This window comes from Bos mutus, chromosome 5 (assembly GCF_027580195.1).
Source record: "Bos mutus isolate GX-2022 chromosome 5, NWIPB_WYAK_1.1, whole genome shotgun sequence".
Classification (NCBI taxonomy): domain Eukaryota; kingdom Metazoa; phylum Chordata; class Mammalia; order Artiodactyla; family Bovidae; genus Bos; species Bos mutus.
Genome location: NC_091621.1, coordinates 106,106,448 through 106,121,173, shown reverse-complemented (window position 1 = coordinate 106,121,173; position 14,726 = coordinate 106,106,448). Strand labels below are relative to the sequence as shown.

Below are 14,726 nucleotides of genomic sequence, written 5' to 3'. Positions count from 1 at the left end.
GGGTCTGATGACCCATGCCACCGTCTGGGCACGGTGCTTGGCACCCAGTGGTGCCAGTAACAGCTGACAGTTTTACCCACTTCAGGTCCAGGCAGGCCACTAGGGAACAAAGTGTGCTCACAGCATCTCATTTTGGTCCTCATAAAAATTTCTATAATGAACACTGACGTTTGTCCCATTTTATAGACAAGAAAAGTGAGGCCACGGGACTCGTAGCAGAGAAGGGAGCCAGGGCCAGGGCCAGCTACCCCCACATTATCCACATGAGGAGGCCAATGCCACGAGGCACTGGGGTCCCTGCAGGGCAGCCTGGCCGAGGCTGGCAGGAGGCCAGGCCAGGAGAAGGGCGTGAAGCTGGGCTCACCAGCCAAAGGAGTTGTTTATGGGGTGGGAGGCTCGTAAAAAATAATGGGCTGGATTTATTGTCCCCGCCTCAAGGGCCGTTCTGGACTGCAGAGGGCCAGGACAAGCCTTCTCCGGCAGCACCGTAAATCTTCCTGCTAAATGCGAGAGCTGCCTGGTCTCCCACCCACCTGGTCTGCGGGTGGGGTGTGTTGGGGGGGAAATGAGAAGAAGCCCCCAGGAGCAGCCAGGGGCGCAGCCCTGAGGCTGACGGTGAGGATTTTCCGTAGAGGCCACCGTTGCCCTCATTTAAAAGAGAAAGTTCCCGGCCACACACACTCATGGAAACCCAGCACTCACGGCTGATGACAGAGAGCCCTGGAACAGGGCCGAGGATGTCCCCTACCCTGCAGGGGCCATGCTGGGGCCCCAGGTCAAGGCCTGGCCCAGACCTCAAGATGCGGGAATCACGTCCCAGGAAGCGGTGGGTGCCGGCCAGCCAGGCACACAGATGGGGCCCTGAGCCAACATCTGGTGGGGGTGGCTTGGGACGGACGGTGAGCCTCTGTCCACAGGCATGTGAGTCTGGAGAACCTGCCTGCCAATGCAGGAGACATGGGTTCGATCCCTGGGTCGGGAAGATCCCCCAGAGAAGGAAATGGCAACCCACTCCAGTACTCTTGCCTGGAGAATCCCATGGGCTCAGGAGCCTGGCGGGCTGCAGTCCGTGGGGTCGCCAAGAGTCAGACACGACTGAGGGACAAAACCACCACCACAACGGGGTGGAGCGGGAGAAGGAAAGCTACCGCTGGCGTCAGAAGTGTGGCCCTGTCCGGAGTGCTGCTTTGAGGCGTGGGCCCCGCTGGGGTGCCCTGCTGTGCTGGGGTGACAGTGCTCACCCCAAGTTCCTCCCGGGGCGGCTGCAAGCCTCACAGAGAGCCGGGTGTGGAAGCACCGTGAGAGTGGAGGCTGGGGATGGGCCGGCGAGGACAGCTGCTGCCGAGACGGGTGACACCTCCTGCTCTCCAGGAGCAGCCGGACAGCAAAGTCCGGAGGAGGGTCAAGGACCAGCTGAGGAGAGTCGGGGAAGGGCCCCAGACAAGGGCTGTGGTGGACGGAAGGGGCAGCCGCCTCCGGTGAGAGCCACCAGTCCTCTGCCCTGACCCAACCCCAGGGACTGGGGCCCGAAAACTGCCCGGGGGCCTCTGTGAGGGAGCACCCCCCCACCCCGTCCTGTGTGGGAGGGCGTGGATGATGGGCAGTGGGTTCAGGGCCCGAGGGCAAGGCTTCGGGCTGTGGCTGACACGGGTGGCTGTGGGTTCAGGGCCCCTGCGTGACTCTAGGGTCTGAGTGCGGCCGGGGGGAGCGCTTTCCTCTAAGTGCCGCAGGGGAGCCCAGCCCTCTTCCCTGGCCTGGCCACGAGGTGGCTGAAGGGCGGAACCACTGGCCAATCGGTCGCCGTCCCCACACCCCTGATCTCTGCTGGGAGATCAGACACTCCAGAGGCCCTGCTCCTGTCCCAGCCAGGCTCTTGAGCTTGTCCTCACACCCACCACCCTGGCCACCTCCTCAGGCCCCAGGCTGAGAGGGCCAGAGAGCCTGGGGGCCCATGAGTGCAAGCTGCCTGGGGCGCCTGAGGTCAGGACAGTGAGCTGGAGGCTGAGCAGCACCCGGCTTGCAGCCTCTTGAAAAGTAGAGACTGGCTGGTCCAACTTTGGGCCCTAGGCTCCCCTCTGGAGCTCCTGGTTCCAGAAAGGACAAGGCCCCACGTGGTCCAGAGCCAACCTCCATTGAACCATTCTGCACTGCCATGATGCAGGGACCGGGCCTCTCTGCAGACAGGCCTGCCTGCCCTGCCTTGCCTCTCACCTTCCCCTCTGCCCCTCTCACCCTCCCCTCTGCCCCTCCTGTCCACTCACACTGCCCCCTTATGAGTTCCAGACCCTGATGGCCGCCAGTGCTGCCTCCCAGGAAAGGGCTTCATCTCCCTGCCCACCCACGGTGGGCAGTGATCTTTCCGCAATGTGAGTCATACCCCCACTACTGGGGCCAACGGGGCCCCTGTCACGCTCACAGCAAAGTTCAAACTGCTGCCACACACAGCTTCCTGACCCCCTCTCTCACTTCCTGAAGCTCTGGGTCTGGTTTCAGGCTCAAGGACGCAAACCCTCTCCAACGGGCGAGAAAGTCTGCGGGCACGCTGACTCTCCTGGCCCCTAGAGCAAAGCTGGAAGCTTAGACGGCAGGGACCCCTGGCCAGAGGCAAGAGGCCAGGCTGGCCTGAGTGAAGGGCCCAGAGAGGGAAGGCCAGCTGGGCAAACACGGGCGGGAAAGATGGGAAGGGTGCAGGGGTGGCAGGAGCAGCAGCAGACGCAGAGTCTCGAAACAACCCCGTGAGCAAAGTCTCAGGCGCAGCGCAGGGCTCACGTCTGAGTCCCCCGTCTCTCCGGCGAGGCTCGGGCTTACGGGAGTGACCTGAGGTCAGGACAACCCTGGCAACCAGCCTGCCAGGCACTGCCACAGAGTCACCTCCTCAGTCAGACGGCACTGGGGGCGACGGTGCCTGAGGGGCCCTCCCTGCTCCAGACGGCATCCCAGAGCTCAGGCCCAGAAAGAGGCGTCACTGCACCTCTGTCTGGGGTTTCTGCCAGGACCCACGTGGCCCTGGGCGCATTACCTGCCTCTGTTGTTGCTATCTGCACGTGGGAGCAGTCGTACCTACCCTGTGGGGGTCCAGGGCTTAAACGAGGTACTATTAGGGTGACCACATGTCTTATTTCCCTGGGGACAGTCTCGGTAGTCTCAGCCTAGTAATGCCGGCTTCCTGGCATCCCTGCGGCTCTCCAGTGATGTAAGAGGTGACCGCGGGGGGAGCTGGGCGAAGGGTACATGGGATCTCACCTTACTATCTCTGCATGTCCTTACGACTCTATATAATTATTTCAAAATAAAAGATAAAAAAAAAAACATTGTTTCATCTTTAGTTACAAACTTAAAGATATAACCAACAGGTCCTAAAAATACTTCATGCAGGGTCTAATACACCAAAAGATGAACTCTAGAGCCGTTCTAGGCACAATCACCCAGAGCACGCCTGCAGGCTCAGACACAGGTGGAAGCGGCTCCCGGGAGCACATAGCCGTCACAGAGCCCAAGGCCCTTCCGGAGGAGCCGGGGGGCCCTCAGGCTCCCGCAGTCTCCGCGAGTGCATGCGGACCCTGGGCTGCCGGATTCACAGCAAGATCCCCCTACGGCCGGGGGTGTGGAACGGTGGACAACAGCTAGATGAGAAGAGCTATTTCCAGCCCCGAGGCTGGGCCCTTCAGCACGGGGCCGGACATTCTGGTCCTCAGACGAGAGGCTGTCTGGGTCACTGAGCTCATAACAAAAGCTGTGACTTGTAGGGAAGAGAGGCTGGGCCAACTTAGGCGGCTCCTCTGAGGAGACCAGGGAAGCGGGCAGGCCATCTCCAGACACCTCCACCGCCAAGGATCTTTGGAACTCCTGGGGCTTAAAGAGGTACTCTTGGTACCCGGGACACTCACACCCGTGGAGCTGCAGGTGGCGTCAGCAAGGGGGCATCTCTGCTTCTCCAGGCCCCTCTGCACCTAGCCAGCTGCAAAGAGGGCTGCGAGCCTCATGGGAACCCTCCACATGGTCTGCCCAGGCTCACAGGCCAGCCCGCCCAAGCGCGGGGCCTGCCGTGCCACTGGCTGCATCTGTGGGCAAGTTTCCCACCCGCTGCGTGCCTCGGTTTCTTTGTCTGTGGGGCGCAGGAAGCCCCCAGGAAACACAGCTCTCACCATCATCGTTTCTACTGAACGCAGTAGAAGCCAAGCTTCCTTTCTCCTGGCTCCCACCTCTGGTTTTGGCTGGAGCCAGTGTCACTCTTGATGCCAAAAGACCCTGATGCTGGGAAAGACTGAAGGCGGGAGGAGAAGGGGACGACAGAGGATGAGATGGTTGGATGGCATCACCGACTCAATGGACATGAGTGTGAGTAAACTCTGGGAGTTGGTGATGGACAGGGAGGCCTGGCGTGCTGCGGTCCATGGGGTCGCAAAGAGTTGGACATGAATGAGCAACTGAACTGAACTGAGTGTCACCCTCGATGCCAGATCTTAGCTTTGTGAAAACAGGGCCCTGAGTGCCACCAGGAATGCTGGTGGTAGGAGGGCAGTGCAGTTTCCCATCTATATTTATACAAGCATTTAAACAGGCTCAGAAGGACATTAAATGCATTCAGGTAAACCCATGAAGTCCCTGCTGGGAAAATGCCAGCCTGGCGTCTGCTCTGCATGGGCCTCGGCTTTGTAGGGACACGGCTGCCCAGCTGCCCTGTGGCCAGTTTCTGGGCATCAGACAAGGGAAAGGAAGCAGCACATTAGGACTTCGGGATGTGGTCAACAGTGCAACGGCCTCGCACAGCCTCTGGGTGCCTACCCCTCGACCCAGGGACCACAGCGTCGACGAGCAAGTGCTGACCAGGACCCTACCAGCACAACCCGAGGATGTGGAGTGCCCGGGCCCAGGCAGCCGCCGTGAACAGAGCATCTCTCCAGCCTCCCTCGGTTCCTTGCCACAGACCCCCGTCAAAACAGGGCACGGGGATGTGCGGAACACGGTCCCTGCCCATGGGGCACCCCCAAGCTGCAGTGACGCAGGCAGCGGGGAGAACACTGCCCTAGGCAGCCAGCTGTGGCGGGGGTGGGAGACAACCAGCCCCGAGCACAGAGGGCCAGCTCGGGACAGGCTGTGCAGTGAGCGGGCGCTCTCGCCAGGCTGAGGGGGCACCGGGCAGTAGACAGGGTGGGTGGGCACGCTGGGCCCGGGGGCGGGAGGGAGGGAGGAGCAGGAGCAGACAGGGGCCTGAGGTCCTCTTCGTGTCTTGGTTCCCAACTGCCTATGCCCAGCGTGGCCTGGCACAGTGCCCACACCTCCATGGGGAGGATGGGGCTGGGCACTCCTGGAGGGCAGGGGCAGGTCTGACCTCTGCAGCCCTCGGTGGGTCATGTGGCGGGTGAGCCAGTGCAGAGAGCTCCCTGACGATGAGGCCTGACTCCTGACCGCCTCTCCACACTCAGCGGAAGCTCAGGCTTCAGCCAGCAGCCAGCACGCATCTGCAGAGCGCTGCCCACTGTGCACCCAGGCCCTGACTCTGCTGCTGGCTCTGGACACCGGCCCAGCGAGGGGCAGGCCCTGCCCTCATTGGGCCTGTTTCCTTGTCTGCGATAAGTAACAATAAGAAGAGCCCACGTTTACTGGAATTTTTTTATGACATCTTTTTAACCCTATGAAGTGGGTTCTATGACCATCCCCACTTCACAGACCCGGCGCAGAGAGGTTCAGTGACTTGCTCAAGGTCACACAGGTGACAGGGTGGGTAAGCCGGGATTCCAGTCCAAGGCTGTGGGGCCCTAGAGGCTGGGCTCCTGATCATGAAGACAGGTCGCCTCTGTGCGCCAGGGCCCTCAGGGCTGGGCATTGGCACGGACAGCCCCTTAAGCCCCCTGCCAGCCTGTCCTGCTTCCTACGACTGTGGGGACAATGTTGTAGGGGGCTTCCTCTTCCTCGGGCACCTTTCATGACCAGCACAGATCAGACCGCTGTGGGCGTTCTGCTGAGGCTTCAGAGCACAGCCGTGCCACACAGCTTGTGGTCCGGGGGAGGGGGCACACGTAGCTCGTATCTCAAACCCACCTCCGTTGGCAACAGCAGTGGCCTAGGATCAGTGCTGGTGAGGGAGAGGTCCTTCACCAGGCTGGCCAGGAGACCCTTGCTACTACATTCTCCACTGTTCAGACAACACTAGAGCCCCTAGGAGCCCCAGGTCCCTCCTTCCAGAGGGTTTTTTCTCAGCACATTATTATAAGGTAACTCCTAGGAGCCTTGGACTGCAAGGAGACCCAACCAGTCCATCCTAACAGAAATTAGTCCTGAATATTCATTGGAAGGATTGATGCTGAAGCTGAAACTCCAATACTTTGGCCACCTGATGCAAAGAAATGACCCCTTGGGAAAGACCCTGAGGCTGGGAAAGATTGAAGGCGGGAGGAGAAGGGGATGATGGAGGATGAGATGGTTGGATGGCATCACTGACTTGATGGACATGAGTTTGAGTAAACTCCCGGAGTTGGTGATGGACACGGAAGCCTGGCGTGCTGCAGTCCATGGGGTCGCAAAGAATCGGACACGACTGAGCGACTGAACTGAACTGAACTGAACTGAGGACCCTCATTTAGCACCGAATCCCCTTTCTAGATGGAAAGCTTCAAGAGGCCACGCCTGCTTTTCCTCTCGCTGGGACCCCGGGGACCAGAGGCACTGGCACCTGAGTGGAGGAGCCAGTGAGCTGCCATCACACAGCTCTCAGGCCTTTTGGAGCTCCTCCTCCCTAAATCAGTTCTGCTCAGACTGAAAGAAAGAATTCGTTACCGGAAGGAAAGGGAAAAGTTCATCCAGGAGTCAACACCTTCTTGGAGCACAGATACGACATAAGTTTGGGAAAAAAAAAGATCAGGCACGGGAGAGGAAGAGAGCGAACGCGCTGGTTGCTTGGCTCATCTACTCAGGGGCCAGGGAGCCCCCCGGACCCCTCTCCCCGGCGCACCCTGGCTGTGGGGTGACAGACGGGCTATGGTGTGCTGGGCCGGAGGCTGAGTGGGAGGTGAGCGTGGGCTGTGCTGGTGCCCGAACCAGCTCCCGCAAGTGCTGAGCAGACGGACGGGCCACGGACCTCAGCGTCTCTGTGTTCCCTCCCACCAAGAGCACAGCCTGTGTCCCCAGATCAGGCATGAGTTCTAAAGGCTTGAAGAAACTGCCTCTGTGAGTTGCCACCCCTAGGGCAGGCACTGCACTTGACCCCTTCAAAGCATTTCCCCTAACCGAGCTCTCACTGGCCCGGGAGGGATTACTGGTCCCAATTTACAGACAAGGAAACCCAGAGAGGCAGGAGTAACTGCAGAGGCCACGTGACCCATGGAGATGGAGAAAGACTGAGAACCTGACCCCCCCAAGCCCAGCCCGGCCAGACCCACACGCCTCGAGTCAGGGTTTGCACTGGCGCCCGGGAGGCGGGGCCGCTCGGAAGGGCTGAGCCTTGTGTCTTGGCCGGGAGCCTGGACTGACCCTGGCTGACCCTGCTCATGCGTCTAGTCCCCTCTAATGAAACCCAGCTCAGGGGAGGCTCCTTTAGGGCGTCAGGAAGAGTCAGGTGACTTGAGGACTCTTGATTTGGGGAACAGAGGCCATTGACGTACAAAACAAGCTGTGTCTCAGCACCTGGACGTGCTCTGACTCTGAGCCCTAACAGTCATCACCGGTGTCAACACACAGTCAGGACGGGCACCTGTCATGGCAACCGGCAGGCTCGGGAGGGAGCAGCTTGTCTGGTCAGCCCCTGCACTCCTTACCCAGCCCCAAACTCCGGCTCATGTTTCACCAGCCTCATGGCACCTGGCCCCTGCCAAGCTCCCCTCTTCCTGGGCAATCTGTGCCCACCATCCCACCCTTCACTCTGTTTCCCGAGAGTCTGGTCCACCCACCTCATGGCCTTTACACACACCCGCCCAGGGGTCCTTACACATGCCCGCCTCGGGGCCCTTATACACACCTGCCTCGGGGCCCTTATACACACCTGCCTCGGGGCCGTTACACAACTCGCCTTGGGCCAGTACACAAGCTGCCCCAGGGCCCTCACACACGCCCACCCCGAGGCCCTTAAACACACTCGCCTCAGGGCCTTTGCACACACCCGCCTCAGGCCCTTAATACATACCTGCCCCAGGGCCTTTGCACACGCCCACCTCAGGCCCTTAACACACATCCTCCCCAGGGCCCTTACACACTCCTGCCTAGCCCTCCCCGGCTCCTCCCACAGACGCTCTCCCTCCTCGCCCGACATCAGCTCACGGGCAGCTTCCTCCAAGAGGTCTTCAGTGCCTGCCTGTTTCTCCACCCGATTTCCTTCCTTACCAGTCTCCTCTCGTCACAGTGAGTGACGGGCTGGAATCCTGACTGCCATGACCCTACGGTACGACCTCGGGCAGGTCCCCTCAGCTGACTGGGTTTATGCTCCTCCGCCGTGCCAGGCTCCCGTGAGGGCCCAGGGCAGAGTGAGCTCATGACCCCACAGCAGCCGCTGTCGCTGCCCGCCACAACACCGAGTCCCGGCCCTGGCGGGCGCCGGGGCTTGCCAGGTGACATCCCTAGCACAGCCAGTGCTCACCGGCCGCGCCGGGACCCGGTTCTGAACAGGGCCAGGCTGCTGCCCGGCATCACACTATCTCCCGGTCCTGCTCGCCCTCCTCTGAGCTGGGGCACGGCCTCACCTGAAGGCCTGCTCGTGGGAAAGCTGCTCTTCAAAGGAGCAGAGCACACACAGCCCTGCTGAGGAGGGGCTAGCCGCCCTGTAAACCCCGCTCCCTGATGAAAGCAGGCTTCACTGTCCCCCGCCACCGACGCTCACTCTTCCTCATAAATCTGCTTTTTATGAAACTCGATTTGGGGTCGGGGTCCTCATTTTGGGCAGCTTGACCCCACAGCCCCACAGCTGGGAGGTCTTCCACGTGGACGTCGGGCCCATGCGCCTGAAGCAGGTGCCCGGGACGGCGACACTCACTCGGCCCTTCTGTCCTCTGGGGACACGGCGCAGGCTTATCAGCCACCTTGTTTTTGAGGAAACTGCCTAAAACACTGAGAATTCCGAGGACTCCAGTAACGTAGTTCTGCATAATTACCCTGGGTTTTGTACTTCTTAAAAATGGTTTTTTCTTTTCTACCTCAGGAATTGTTTTCAAATAAAAAATCACAGCCAGGGCCGCGGAGTCTCACCTCACCGCCTCTGTTAGCTTTAGTGCACACTAGCACTTTACTCCTAGGATCTGGAGCCAGCCCCCAAAGACCCTGCCGGGTCAACACCGCTGCCCCATTTTGCAGATGAGGAAGCTGAGGTTCAGAGCAGCAGAGCCGCCTGAAGGGCGAGGGAGTGGCAAAGCGGGCTTCACCCTGGTCGGCCCAACCCGGAGAGCAGCACCTGCCCTTTTCACTCCCTGCCTTTCAGTGTGGACCACTCGCTGGCCTCCCGCTGGTGCCGCACACTGGAGGCGAGGCCCTTGCAGGATTTCCCTCCAGCACCTCCTCCATGTCTTGGGTCAGTGATGGGGTAGGGGCTGAGGCTGGGGCCACGGGGCTGCTGTCTGCTCCTCCTCTGGTGTCTATTCCCTTGACTGCTCAGAGCAGCCAGGCCGCAGGAGTGCACGGCCTGCCTCGAGATGGCTGGATCTCGCCATTATTTTAAGGAAGACGCGCCTCCTCGGCTTCCAAGATGCTGCTCCCTCCGCCTGGAAGCCCCTCTCCTCTGAGCATCTGGGTCCTGGCTTCTGACCACTTGTCTCATTTCACAGCCCTGCTGCTTTGGGCCCCAAATGGCCACCACCGCCCTGCACCTTCTGGGCTTGGCTGGGGCTGTCTCCAGGCTCCCCAGGCTCTCCAGTTGGCTGGAGTCTTCCCTGTCCCTCTGTACCGGCCCCCAGGCCGGCACCCCCATCCCACCTGGTCTACAGAGGGCAGCTGGCTCCTGGCCACAAGGACCCCCTGTTGACTGGTGACCCAGTGAACGTGCAAGAGATCAAGAAACCAGCAGCTCGGCCTGGTCAGACCTCGAGCCCCCACTGGGGGAAGGGAACCAGAGAGAACGGCCACCCTCACCCGGCCCACCGCCAGCCCCCAGCCCAGAACGGACAAAGTGGCTTCTCTGGTGGCATCTGCCCATCGGTGGCCCCAAGCCCCCTCCACACAAAGCACCAGGGACACCAGCAGCCCTGCCGCAGGACTGGAGGGCGGGAGCGAACTGTGAGGAAACTGCAGACCCAACACCAGAGGCACAAAACGGCCCTCCCGGCCACCCCCAGAGCTCCCTGCCCTGAGCGCGAGGCCCCAGAATGGAGACTCGGAGAGGCGGCTCCAGGGGCCGCCCGATCCCGCAGGGGCAGGGCCGTGGCCGGTGAGGCGGCTCCAGGGGCCGCCTGATCCCGCAGGAGCGGGGCCGTGGCCGGTGAGGCGGCTCCAGGGGCGCCCGATCCCGCGGGCAGGGCCGTGGCGGGTCGGCTCGGGCAGGACTCACCGCTGGAGCGGTGGATGCAGGTGTGCTGGTTGTCGCTGAGGAAAAAGCCGCTGTGGCACTGACACTCGTAGCTGCCCATGGCGTTGACGCAGATCTGCTGGCAGCCGCCGTTGTTGTCCTGACACTCGTCCACATCTGCGGCGAGAGAAGGGGAGGAGAGGTCACACCTGGGGCCGGGAGGGAGGCGCGGTTAGCGGGAAGGCCGTGGAGGCCGTCAGCTCCCACACCGCAGAGCGCCGCTACAGAGGAACCCGCGGCGCTCCCTACAGCAGTACTGCGTGCAGTTACCCCACAGAGGTGGACGCTTACAGTGACCCTGGCGCTTCCCTACAGCAGTACTGCGTGCAGTTATCCCACAGAGGCGGACGCTTACAGTGACCCTGGCCTTCCTGTGTGCCCAGCACTACTCCAAGCACCTGACCTGCTTTAACTCCCTTAACTCTCACAGAAACCCTGCACAGCAGATCTAGGTACTGGCCTATTTTACAGATGAGGAAACGGAGGGCCAGAGGCCGAGTGACTTGTCCAAGCTCCCACAGAGGCAGGATTCAAACCTGGCTCTCAGTAACGTCGCCTGGCCCTCCCTCTCTCTGAAGACCTGCAGCCTGCACCGTCTCCCCCTGACGTGAAGGGCCTGGCCAACCAAACCCCACTGTCCCCTTTCTTCAGTCACACCTCAGATTTACAACCGGCAGCACAGACCTTGCCGCGAGGGAGAGGCTGGAGGCCAGGGCAGCCTGCTTTCTGCCTCGCAAATTGATTTCAAAAGCCCAGAGAAGGGGAGGTTTTTCAAAGGCCCTGACCTCTGGCTGCCAAGACTGCCACGGAAGGCTGCCAAGCGGTCTTTCCCACTCTCTGGGAGAGACAGACCTCGGGGCAGACACTCATTTTTGCCCAGAGGCTGCTGGCACAAAGGGTGCTATTGGCTGAAAAGAGTCTTTATGGAGCTCTGGTCTTGAACAGAACAGCATGTTTCAATTACCGAAGTCATAACCCCCTCCACTGTCAGTTTGTTTAATGAAAGAAGGGCTTCTTAAACCTTAATGTGCCATGTCTGTATTGTCATTTTAATAGGCAAATGTACAAAACCACAAAGGCAACGTGAGCTACTGGCTGCTTCGAGCCAAGCCCACAACCCCTAATACACAGGCCTGTGCACACGCACGCGCACACACACACACACACTCACACACACACACACACACACACACACACACACTCACACACACACACACACACACACACACACACACACACACACACACACACACACACTCACACACACACACACACACACACACTCACACACACACACACACACACACACACACACACACACTCACACACACACACACACACACACACTCACACTCACACTCACACTCACACTCACACTCACACACACACACACACACACACACACACACACACACACACACACACACACTCACACACACACACACACTCACACACACACACTCACACACACACTCACTTTGGCACTGAACTTTTTAAACAGTTCTTTTCAACACAGCCATCTTTCAGAACTGGAACCAAAAGGATGTGAACAGGTAAAGCATCAGGCAGACTGACCTGCCCTGAACCGGGGAGGGCTCAGCGCTGGCACTCTGTCAGCTGGGTCCTACTTAGGCTAGGGGACAGCAGACCACTTCACCACCCACGAGCCCACGCGGCAGCCTTTGAGGCCGACGGCGAGGCAGGTCATTACTCTCCTGTGAGCTCAAATGTTGGCTGTGTGGTCGCCAGGAGGGAGGCAGGGCTCTGAACTCTAAAAGCCACCAACAGTTACAGCTGAAACGGTAGAGGCAGCTCTTGCTGAGAGGAGGCTGAGAGGGGGTCCCAGGGGAAGCTGGGAGGGGTGGAGAGGGATTTTTCTGAAGCCCTTTCTCCACTCAACAAGTCTTACTGATGGCTCCCTAAAGGCCCAGTGTCAGGGTCACCTTGGCTGGGGCACCTCCCCTCCACCTCCCAGCAGTCCGCCCCCGCCCACACTAGACCGTGAACAGCTCTGGGCCCTGCTCCTCCTCCTACTAAGAACACAAAGCTAACCTCCCCCGAGTGGTCATCGAGTGTTAAGCACCTGATCCTTGCAGCAACCCTGAGCAATAGGTTGTGTTACTGACTCCATTTTACAGATGAGGACACTGAGGCGAAGACAGCTGAAGTAGTTTGGACAAAGTCACACAGCTGCCTGGAGCAAAGGCAGGACTCAGGCCTGCTGTCCAGCTCCTGAGCATGTGCCCTGGGGCCCACTGCGAAGCTGGTCATGCCAGCAAGCATGTTCGGATTCAGGAGATGAAGAACCCCAGCTGCTCTTGAAGTGAATGCAAGCTGGGTGTCACCTTGAACATGTCCATGAACCCCTCCAGCTACCAACGCAAAGCCGAGCCAGCCTGCAGGAGTAATTGAGCAGAGTCCCGGCCCGCCGAGGCTGCCCTGAACCGTCCCAGTTAACACCCGCCGGGGGCTCTGATGCCTGCAGTCCGGCGCACACATAACAGTGATGTTTGAATCCTGGGAGCTGCTCCTGGGACTCAGGCCAGACGTTCTTCAAGTCACATTCTTCGAGGTTCTTGAAGAGTCTTTGTACCTCAGCTTCCCCAGCCCTAGAAAAGGTTCAACTGGTAAAACAAAAGATAGCTCTCAAATGTGGAATTCATGGTGTGGAGACACTGCGCTCACCCCATCGTCAGTGAACGCCCTGGGGCCGCCCGCTGGGCCTGGCACACCTCCTCGCCGCACTGGAAGCTGGGAACCCAGGGTGCTGATGTCACACAGCTACAGAGCCGCGGCGGGCTGGCAGGGTGGCTGGGCCTTGGGACGGGGCTGTTTACACTAGCAGGGAACAATGACTCTCCAACACTGATGAATAATTTGAAACAAATGTGAAGCCATGTAAACATTTCTTCTCCCCACTCCCAAATGATAAAGCGCCAAGATTAAGCAGGAGTGAAGAGGGGACTGGCCCCTTGGCGCTCTTTCTCCACTGTGGCCCTAGCACAGGCCTCCCCCAACTTGGGCAAGTAATCACGGCCTCAGAATCCCTTTGGGGAGTCAGGGGCCATCACCAGCTTCTCTAGCGACTGGATTAAGGGTCTTAGGCCCACCTCATACCCCTCACACCCCTGTGTCTGCAGGTCTACAGACGCAACCCCCAGTGAGGTCTCATAGTGACCAGCGGGGGCGGCTGGTCCTTGAGATGCCTGCCCACTGGCCTAGGACAGACTGGGGTCCCCTGGAGACCCTGACCAGGCCCACCAGAGCACCATGGGAAATATTAGCTCCTGGGCCCTCCTGATGGGGGTGAGCCCACTACACACTGCTCCTTGGCTCCCAATGACACGGCATATTCCATTGTAAGAGGGGCCCCAAGGCAAGGAGAGCACCCACACCTGGGAGTCGGACAACCTGAGTTCTGTCCCCGGCCTGTGGCCCGTGTGAGGTGCTGAGATCTCGTCCACGGGAGGAACTCAGACTGTGTCCTCCAGGAAGCCCTTCTGGAGCGCCTGAGACTCGCGTAGCCCTCTTCCTGCTCTCCAGGCGGCTCCATGCACGGAGGGGCCCCTCTGCGGGAGCCCCTGCCCCTACATGAGCATCCATGCTGACTGCAAGGCGCCGGGAGCCTTTTTATCATAAATGATAGCCCTCATGGCTGGCCAGGTCCCAGGGCCCAGGCACTATCTTAACATATCCGCACAACATATCCACACAGAGAGCATTGTTCTTAGCACGCCAATTCTCAAACGAGAAGCTGAGAGGGGAAGAGACTTGCCCAGTGCTATAAAACAGGTGGAAAGAGGACAGGAAGCCCTGTGGGTCTGGATCCAAAGCCCTTCCTTACTCTCCCATGACTCAGCCTCTCCGAGTGAGGACACTTCTTGCCCGGTCATGGCGGCAACCGTCAGGTCCCTGGGTGCTTAGGCTACAGTCCTCCCCAACCCGACATGCTCATGCCTCCAAAACCCAGGGCAGAAGCCCCCTGCTCCCCGAAGTCTTCCTAGTCCTGGGCGGAATCTGCCGGCCCCTGGCTCCCAGCCAAGCCGATTTGTTTCCAACTTTCTCCCTTGGGCTTGGCCGTCCTGTCTCTGCTCTGGGCTGACAACAGACCTGAGCCTCCTGCACGTCCTTGCCCCCAGCAGAGGGTCGGGCTGGCTGGTGCTCAGGAGCGGACACACGGAGGGGCACACGTGTGCTTGCGCAGCGCAGTGACGGGGAGCTCTGCCATAGACGGTCAGTGCCC

At 60.0% G+C, this 14,726-nt stretch overlaps 1 protein-coding gene across 4 annotated transcripts in view; it reads right to left on the bottom strand.

The window, feature by feature from the left end:
* The window catches only part of SCUBE1 (signal peptide, CUB domain and EGF like domain containing 1), a 126,966-nt gene that overhangs the window by 66,241 nt on the left and 45,999 nt on the right, over positions 1-14,726 (bottom strand). For all 4 annotated transcript variants that reach the window (XM_070371474.1, XM_070371476.1, XM_070371475.1 and 1 more), the window contains exon 4: positions 10,466-10,600. In XM_070371474.1, coding sequence (XP_070227575.1) covers positions 10,466-10,600 — 135 coding nt within the window. The remainder of the gene's footprint in view (positions 1-10,465; positions 10,601-14,726) is intronic.